At 31.5% G+C, this 9542-nt stretch overlaps 2 protein-coding genes and 2 non-coding genes across 6 annotated transcripts in view; all 4 read right to left on the bottom strand.

Moving 5' to 3' along the window:
• The window catches only part of LOC105179407 (probable inactive poly [ADP-ribose] polymerase SRO5), a gene marked incomplete in the record, with an annotated part of 3032 nt that extends 1099 nt beyond the window's left edge, over positions 1 to 1933 (bottom strand). Inside the window, 2 exon segments of the mRNA XM_011103024.2 lie at positions 152 to 393; positions 483 to 1933. Of these exon segments, the coding sequence (XP_011101326.1) occupies positions 152 to 393; positions 483 to 1084 (844 nt within the window).
• A 3364-nt stretch (positions 1934 to 5297) lies between these two features.
• On the bottom strand, positions 5298 to 6993 carry LOC105179406 (50S ribosomal protein L27). 3 transcript variants are annotated; one of them, XM_011103023.2, is made up of 4 exons: positions 6824 to 6993; positions 6027 to 6082; positions 5810 to 5934; positions 5298 to 5662 (listed from the first exon to the last, which is right to left on the bottom strand). In XM_011103023.2, exons 2-4 carry the CDS (start codon positions 6058 to 6060, stop codon positions 5426 to 5428), a joined length of 396 nt encoding a protein of 131 aa, XP_011101325.1. In that variant the 5' UTR covers positions 6061 to 6082; positions 6824 to 6993; the 3' UTR covers positions 5298 to 5425. The 3 variants fall into 3 exon arrangements, with proteins under 3 accessions (XP_011101325.1, XP_011101323.1, XP_011101324.1); XM_011103021.2 differs by having other exon boundaries at positions 6027 to 6131; positions 6824 to 6992; XM_011103022.2 differs by having other exon boundaries at positions 6027 to 6120; positions 6824 to 6992.
• A 50-nt stretch (positions 6994 to 7043) lies between these two features.
• TRNAP-UGG lies at positions 7044 to 7115 on the bottom strand. The gene has a single exon. It is a non-coding gene; the product is annotated as a tRNA-Pro (tRNA).
• Positions 7116 to 8851: 1736 nt separating this feature from the next.
• TRNAP-UGG lies at positions 8852 to 8923 on the bottom strand. The gene has a single exon. It is a non-coding gene; the product is annotated as a tRNA-Pro (tRNA).
• Positions 8924 to 9542: the final 619 nt, after the last annotated feature.

Below are 9542 nucleotides of genomic sequence, written 5' to 3'. Positions count from 1 at the left end.
TCGAAAATGGCATCCAATCTGAATTAGCTTGTCGTGTTGGTTGCCGGCCCTTTTGAGATCCTGCAAACACAAAGTTGCGGATTAACATAAGATTAGCAGATAAAAGACAACAATCAAGAAACCAAAAACTAACTTAGAAACTAGTCTTCACCTCTGCAAGAAGAGGAAGCCCTGAAACTAACAACAAATTCTGGCAGGATATGAGTGTTCATACTCGAACTCCAGACGATATATTTCTGCGGAGACGCCAAATTGTCAATCCCAGAATCAAATTCTTCACAACTCGGATGATATTGCTCGGAACCAGGACAAACAACCTCAGTCTTTCCCAAGATCACGCGGCATAGCAACATATGTCTTAGCCCATCCTCATCAGGAGAAGCCAATTCCATACTGTATAACAAGTAAATTCACATCAGAAAAAAAGACCAACTATGCTAACGAAGACATGATTCCTATTACTTCACGAAAAATTATAGTACCTTTCAACAGGGTGATCAACTGGGGAGAGATGGACACCATGTCCATGAGTTCGAGCATTCATAGGAAGGCCAAAACCATGATCAAGAATTTTGCTAATCTCATCCTTGGAAGCACCAAACCAAGCATACTTCACATTGGCATTGCCACCACACTTGATTTCCATGGCTCTTGAATATATACAAAAAGATTGAAGCTTTGCTCGGCACGTGATTCCGGAGAAATCATTCCTTTGAATAGCCTCAACTTGAGCATCAAATCCATAACAACTCAAGCTTGAAACCAACTTTTTCTTGATAATCTCATAAACCACCTCCCCATCATCAACTCTAATCAAACCATTACCAGACAGTCCAATTTGTTGCTCGTTTTCGGCCCCGGAAATCCCACTTTCACAATCAGAAGGGCAAGAATCTCCCTGATTCTGATCTTCAGCATTACGCCCATAATGCGAATTCCCGGTGTCTGAACCGTGAAGAAGATCTTCAAATAGTGTGAGTTTTGTGCTCTTCTTCTGAGCTGAAGACTGAAATCTTTGAGAATGGCCATCGATTGATCCCATTGAGGGAGAGAAGAACTCGCAGTCTTGTTTCTTGCTGTACATGGAATATCAGAAACACAGAACCTTGCGCTGAAAGTTAACTTGTCCACAATAAAGAAAATACCAACTGCGGAAGGAACTACAAGGTTTACCAGCCAAATGGGAAAGGTCTAATTTGAAAGGAAAAATAGTCAGAAAACTAATAAATTACTCTCTAAGACTTTGTCCTCATAACAACAACAAGAAGAAGAAACCCATAGCTAGATTCTGAAAAAGACAGCCGCAAAAAATCTATCTAATGGAAGGAAATCAAGATATTCGGATTATGATTCTTGAAGCCAAGAAAAGGGACGAACAAAGAAAAGAACTTGTGCAAAGAGGAAAAAAATCAAAGCCCACAAACAGAAAGAACGGATTCTAAAGAACAAATACCTCCAAGTGTATGATCAAAGGAGAGGAAACTACAAAGAAGTAAAAAAAAAGCTCATTGTGGAAGGAAGAAAAGCAAGAACTTACAAAACCAAGTCGAGAAAGAAGCTTACTTCAACTAGCAATATATACCAAACAAAAGAGAAGTTTGCCTAATACATGTAGTAATAACAACTGTTGGTGATCGTGTGACAGAATCCTAACCCAAGTTCATGTACATTAAGAAAGAAACAATCTTGTTTTCTTGGAGAAGAAGGGGTGTGTGTATGTGTGTAGTTATTAAGGAACGGCGGTGGGATTGTGAGAAGACCCGACTTTCTTCTTCTTTACTATAAAAAGGGATCACAAGAAAAAGCCCAACGGAAAAGACCGCCTCAGGTTTTCTTGGAAAGGTTTTTGTGGGCGGTGCTGTGTGTGTGTGTGTGTATATTTTTGGTGGTGTTGGGTGGATTTTGGCAGTCTGTTTCGATGAGCCGGGTTTTTTATTTTTTTTGTTGAGGGGGGGGGGGGGGGGGCGTATAGGGCGGTTATCTTGTAACGTTGGATATGATGAGTGTAGAGTTTCCCGTGGGTGGCACATCTTGAACGAGGTGCAATGACGGTTCTGCCCTTTGACGTATTTCCAGACACGTCTGTAAAGTGCAAATGGGATGCAACAAGTAGTTCACGTTCCGTCATGACATACGCAATTTGGGTCGCACGCTAACCGGATTTTCTATTTTAAATTTCATTAATTCTTTACTTTATATTAATTTCTTTTTGTTTTACTTTTGTGTGGACATTAAACGATGGCGTTTGGACTTCGTCGTGATAAGTGAAATGACCTCAAATGGGTAATTATTTCACATATATGTTATAGGATATTTTAATAAGAAAACATAAAAAATATACTATATGGAACTTGTTGTTTTATAAATAACTAGTAGTCCAACACTCTTAATACATATACAAAATAAAAAAATATATATTCATTTATTCGTTTATAATTATATTATATTATATGTTTATAAAAGAAAGAACATTTTTTAAAATAATAGTTATTAAATTATATAGCAAGCTAACTCGAAGTAGTAAGGGTATTTTTGAAAAATCAAATAAAAAAATATTACAATAAGAATATAAATAATGTTTATTTTAATATAAAAAAATATATATACACTTTTTATTTATAATTTTTCAAAAATATATATATAAATATAATGTATTAATTTATATATTTTATTCTTATTTATAATATATCTTAAAATGTGAAGATTATTTATTATATCTATTCAAAAATCATATGCAAATACTGCTAATATCAAATATAATATGCACGCATATTTAAATAATAAACTAGAATAAATAACGAACGCCAACTTCTTCACGTGCGATCTAATATTAAAGTATGTATTATAATTTAAATATATTATGTTACATGATATAATATAATTGTTCATCAATATATATATATATATAAAGTATTTAAAATTTTGAGGCGATGAGGATTATTAATTAAATCTTACTACATATCTTAAGTCGTAAGATGTACGTAAGGAGGTAAATATGCATAAATAAATATTGTCGGCTAAATTGAGATAAGGAGAGTATATACGTGTATGGATACGCGTACAATTGTATTCTACTTTTGTAGACCTCTTTATTTATAATTTAATGATAATAATTAATGCTTTGCTACTTGCCTAATTCCGATGCTTAGGGATAAAGAAAGTGTAAATAAATCAAATTATAAAAATAATTAATAGTAGAATACTAATAGAAGAATAAAGATAAAAATACCACCTTTATCGGCATAAGAGGATTGGGTTTCTTATCTTGAATAAAAATATTTTTTTATTGGATAAATTACGACGAGCTCTTTTAAAATATGGTATAATTATGAATACTCTACATAATTTTTGAAAATTATTAATATTCTTGATATTTGATAAACCACCTTTATCGGCATAAGAGGATTGGGTTTCTTATCTTGAATAAAAATATTTTTTTATTGGATAAATTACAACGAGCTCTTATAAAATATGGTATAATTATGAATACTCTACATAATTTTTGAAAATTATTAATATTCTTGATATTTGATAAATTATATAATTTTTGGATAAAAACGTAGAATTGGAGTGCAAGACGAATCGAATCAGACTTTAATTCGAGGTGGAGCTTTATAGTTTGTGTTTGTGAGCTCCCAAGCCAAATCATGAGTTTTTTTTTTTTAATACTTTTTTATGTTTTTAAGTATTTTTATATAGTTAATTAAACACTCAATATCATATTAATTTCATATTCAAATTCTAGTATATATTAATATTATTAGTCATAAAAAATTATTTGACTTGCAATAAATCAGTAATAAGTCAATGAAGATAATTATCAATTTTCATTCAACTTTTATTAATATCTATAAATTTAGTGAATTTTGACGAATAAAAAAATTTATTTGTTAGACGTGATCAAATCTCAGGTCTATTAGATGTAATTTTCAGACCAAATGAAGTTTACGTGTAATTATTTTAGATGGGAGCGGTGTAATTGTCCCTTATACAATGCATATGCAATTTATTGTTATATTTCAATATCCACTACAAGAAAAATGTTTCAAAATTCACCATATATTAGAATTATTAGTTAATATCTCATATTGTAATGTTAGATAATAATGAAATATGATATTTTATTTATATTATATAAAAATAGCTTAATCAACAATGTAGTATATTTTAATATTCTTTTATAAATAATGATCTAATATAATTCATCACATTGCTTCCTGAGCTTCTTATAAATATTTTGTTTCTAGTGCTTGTTCTCTTATTTAGATTTCTGAATAGTATATTCTAAATAGTCAAATAGCCCTTTTTTTTTATTGTCCAAATTTTGTTTAAGAGGAAAAAAAGAAATTCAAACTCGATTCGGTTGAACTCGCATCCAGCTCGACTCATTTGCGATCCATTTAAAATTCACAATTTTGCATTTGTAATTTTTTCTTCTTGTTTTTAAGAAAATGAAAAATTGAAAAAACGGACTAGAAGTGTGAAAATTATTTTAAAATATCGAATAGATAGATACAAAATTTGAAAAAAAAAATAAAAAAATATTCATTTAGTCCATAAAAAATTAAAAAAAATAAAAAATAAATAAAATTACAATGAGAGAGAGAGGAGAGAGCATTCTTTCTCCTTCCTTCTAAATGACCTGAATTCTTCATTTTCAGCTGTTTTTTACCACTTATTTGAAGAAGAAACATTTACCAGACGTATTATTACAGATTGCTCATGAGATTTAATCAGACAATAAGATTAAGTTTTCAATTTTAAAACATTAAACTTTTACATTACAGATTTTCTGCAGGCCATTAGGTAAATATGTAATGCACAACATGATTGTGGAGGTACAATATAATTTTCAGAAATTATCAATCTTCTGTCCTTTCTAATATGCCTACACTTCACCAAGAACTAGTCTAATTATTCCCTTTTCTTACTTGAGAACGGAGTCGCTGCTTATTGACTCATTCCGAATGATCCAAACTTAGTTCATGGCATATCACTGTCCTAACTAGAGTAGTAACCAAACATTCAATGCCTTAACAAATCCAAGACACAACAGTGTGAACCATCAAATGACTAGTAGTCGCATGAACTTACAAAGACATCACTATAACAGTCTTAACAAAAGCCATGTTAGTTTGATGACACTGTTGATGCAAACCTGGAGATCCTCTTTGACAAAATGATGTTTCCAGTCTCTCTAAAGCATATGCAAATTTGGCAGCCAACTCGTCATATCAATAAAAGTTATTCTATGACTCAACTGCCATTAAAGTAATTTTAACAGTAGACTGCAGATATAAACCAAAAGGAAAAATGATATGTTTATTTTTCCGCATATAAATCTGCCTCACAATTTAGTTGCTAGCGTCAGGGACAAAACAAAAAATTGCCATTAGGAGTAAGCTTACATCTATATAAAACAAACTCAAGCTGCTGTCTGCACCTTAGGAGCTGCAGCGGAGCTGGTGTAGACAGGGTGGATTTCATAACCTTCCTTTGGCTCAACATGAACCCACTTGCGGCCAGTCAACTTGTGGCGCTCAAACTTGACACAGCCTTCCTTTAAAGCATAAAGAGTGTGATCTTTCCCCATTCCAACATAATTTCCTGGGTGGAAACGGGTTCCCCTTTGACGAACAATGATGTTTCCAGGTATCACTCTCTGCATGATTACACAATCATATATCACTGCATTAAATAAGAGAATTTTGTCTGAATCATTAAGGGGAACTGGGAAGGGTGTCTGGTTGTGAAGACTCATATGTACAATTAACAAAATCTTTCACTCTTCAGTTTCGTGCTATCTCACCTCTCCACCGAATTTTTTAACCCCAAGGTTCTTTGGTAGTGAGTCCCGGCCATTTTTTGTGGAACCTGCTGTTTTCTTGGTAGCCCAGCGCCTGAAAATTAAGCTCAATCCTTCCCCGGATACATCTATAATGTTTAAACTGGTAATTAAAAACTTAACAATTTAAACTATCCTGTCAAAATCATAGTCTTTTAAGTAAAAGCAAAATAAGTTTTACCACTGGCAGAATTGTAGACAGCCGTACTCGCCATCAGATCCCTGATACTTAACCTTCTACATACCGAAGCCGTGAAATTCATCATTCCCGCTTACTATGCAATGACTGAGAACCAGTGTTATAGGAACAAGTATAACTAATGAAGTTCTAAGTCAAGAATGTCTAACAATGTTAATTAGATTGGGAAATTCATGCAAAAAATGCATTAATAGGGTATTAGAACTTATAATTTACCAGAACACCAATCCATATCCATAATTTTGTATGAACAAAAGAGTTGACATATGAAATGTACAAATTGACTAATATTCCAAGCATAAATAGTCAAGACAATGCTCCTAACCTTCAAATACTTATAAAAAAAGAAGAAGAAGAAGAAGAAGAAGATGCTTAGAGATCCCAGAAAATGAGAAACTCTGCCAAACAGCGGTGACAAAGAATTTCCAATTTCCAGAATTTTGCCAGTCTAACCTCCGCACTTGCAATAAAAAGTATAGACATTAAGCCCTCAAGATGAACTCAATACCAAGAATTTCCAGTGCTTGAAAAAAGAAAATGTTTATTTGACTTCAACTATTCAGCTTGTCCTTTTAACAAACACCTTTCTTGAGCACTACAACCTCCCACACTAATTAACACGCGAACACCCCATCCATTCCTTTCACCCGCTCAATCCCATAACCCAGAGTAGATTTACACCGAAACCCACCTCAAAATAAGAATTCAGTTTCACACGCTCAATCAAGTAAAAAAACGAAAGAAAAAACTCAATCTTCACTTCCAAACATAATTTTTACCTTTGAAAAGACAAGAAACACGAAGAAAGCAAAGATGGGGGCTGTACTCCTCCACCACCGCGCTCTCGTACAAATCTGGCCCTAGCTATGTTCTTACTATCTATATCGGCGAGTAATTTGTACACTCTGACCTATCTGGGGCATGCTCTGGTCCGTGGTATGATCGAGTCGAAATTTTTTATAACAAAAAGGTCAAAAATAAAAGCATAAAACGAAGTTGGGGGCATTCCGAGAATCGAACTCGGGACCTCTCGCACCCAAAGCGAGAATCATACCACTAGACCAAATGCCCACGTTGATTTATCAGTACAACCATATTAACTAGTATCTTGGCTGGCTGGCTTCCCCGGTCCCACATTCGATTCAGAGAGATTTTCTTTAACATACTAAGATATCTGACTAAAATAGAATTGAATTTTAGCTATAATTTTTCTGTATTGTGCTATAAATTGTTGGTTAGGAAAAAAGAGAAAAGAGAAAAACTAGGTAGGCTCATCACTTTTTCAAAAAAATTAAAATAAAATTATACTGCTTATGTCAATATTAGCTAGACGAATTTTAAATTTTATTTTATATTTATAATAAAATATTAATAACTTACTTCAAATTTTATATTTATCTATATTATACATTGACAATACTAGTTTTTCAAAATAATATTGGGTTAGTTATTTTCTTTCCCTCTTCTTTATCTTGATTCTTTTTTCATAATATATTTTGTTTCACATAACATTACGTAGATCTCACGTGATTTGAAAAATTATATATTATACCCTTTATGATTGTCTCCGTTTAATAAATAGATCATTTTTTTAGTTAAAATTCATCGAATTTACTGATGCTAAAAAATATATATATATTAAATTATATTTATTCCGATTAATTTGTTACTAACTTGTTGTAGATGAAACAAATATTTACTAATCAAATTACCATTATATATTTTTACACGCTGAAGCATTTGAAAATGTATTTTCCCCTTATAATGATAGTTTAATTATGGTTTTACGCAGAGGGAATGAAGAAGGTATCTCGAATTAGAAAATCCCATATGATCCATAAATATCCAATCAAAACGCATTAATAATATCAATTGAATAATTAATATTTAAATTATACCTAATATTCCTCTATTTTTTTGATACTGATGTTGAGGTCAGTGGTGTTGGTGGATGATTACAGCCTTGATATTTGTAACATTATCCCTTCATTATCATCTTTCTACTACATCATATTCGTCCATAGTATTATACTCATTTACTAATTATTTACGCCCTTTATCTCTAGTAACTTATTATATTATTGTCTACTAATTTATATTAAAATAGTGGATTATTTTTATGAAAAGGGGGCATCATTATACTTTTTTCAGACACATATATAAAAGATTACTATACGCAATTATCCTACAAGAGAGAGTTGTATTATATATAGGAAAGTGTTATTTTCTTGTCGAGTTTTGTTTGGATTCTACAACTTGTTCAAAGTGAGTTAGAGTCATATGACGTTATCGGACTGCTGTTTCCTGAAGGGGACGAGTCGAGATTACTCTTATTAGACTAGTGAGAGTATTTGGCGCAGAGGCCTAAAATCTCCTTAAAGAGAGTGAGATACTCGCGCCCAATTTGAAGATATTTTGTATATTTTTTCAACTGTAATTTTTGTTTCTACAATAGAGTAAAATAGTAAGTAGTGGATAATTAATTAGTACATCAAAACATAAATGAATATGATCGTATAAATAACTTTTGTTCATTGATTTTTAATACAACTTTCAATACAATTTCAAAAAGCCCAGTATTTGTTGGTTCAATAAGTAACAACATTCAATTTAAAAAAGATTAATATTGTCTAATAGATAAAGACATTGCTATTGATATAATTATGGGGTTAATTCTATTTATTAATACGAAGGTTGTACCAATGAATAGTTTATAAATACTTGAGTATATGATGTTTAAGTCATGTTATGATTAATGGTAAAGAATCAAAGTCGATAACAAAAAAATAATATAAAAAAATTGAAAAGGGGCATTCCGAGAATCGAACTCGGGACCTCTCGCACCCAAAGCGAGAATCATACCACTAGACCAAATGCCCGGGATGGTCCCAAATCTTAAACATATGATAGCAATCCAATTACATAGTGTATTAATGGAAAAAGGATTATCTATATCTTTTAAATTTATTTTGCCAGTTAATAAAATCATAGTTTTTAGTTTTTATTTAATTCATATTTAAATTTTGTATCATTACTTATGTTTAATCATATGATTCGCTCATTTTTTTAGGTATGTAGTTAGTAAAAGAAGTTTTATATTTATTTTTATATTTATTGATAAATTTAATTTTAAGTTTTACATTATTTGTCGTCCATTTATTTTTATATAACATCATTTAAATTATATATTTATATTATTTATTTTATTATTTGTATTTATAATGAACTTGACAATAAATTGCATAACTTTAAAAAGATAATTTGGCAACATAATTTAATAAATAATTGTAATTTTATATTTTTAAGAATTTAATTTGGAGGTGGTAACCTTGGTAGGGAGAATTACTTAAATGCCCTTTTCCGCAGGGTTAGGTCAAAAGATCACCTTCCGCAACCCTAATTCTGGTGTATATATATGCCGCAAATCCTACTGGCAGGAACCAACTCAGAGTGACTGGATTGTATATAATTTCAAACCCTAGAATCCCTCCAGTCTCA

This window comes from Sesamum indicum, unplaced genomic scaffold (genome assembly GCF_000512975.1).
Source record: "Sesamum indicum cultivar Zhongzhi No. 13 unplaced genomic scaffold, S_indicum_v1.0 scaffold00155, whole genome shotgun sequence".
NCBI lineage: Eukaryota > Viridiplantae > Streptophyta > Magnoliopsida > Lamiales > Pedaliaceae > Sesamum > Sesamum indicum.
Note: the sequence above shows the minus strand (reverse complement) of the source record. Positions and strands in the feature narration are given on the sequence as shown.

Bases quoted from the DNA above. Each gene is read 5' to 3' on its own strand.
- LOC105179406 (XM_011103021.2), bottom strand. From the start codon at position 6,111: ATGATGAATTTCACGGCTTCGGTATGTAGAAGGTTAAGTATCAGGGAT. The intron at 5,935-6,026 runs GTAAAACTTATT...TAAACATTATAG, and splicing joins TGTCTACAATTCTGCCAGTG to ATGTATCCGGGGAAGGATTG. The intron at 5,663-5,809 runs GTGAGATAGCAC...GTAATCATGCAG, and splicing joins TTAAAAAATTCGGTGGAGAG to AGAGTGATACCTGGAAACAT.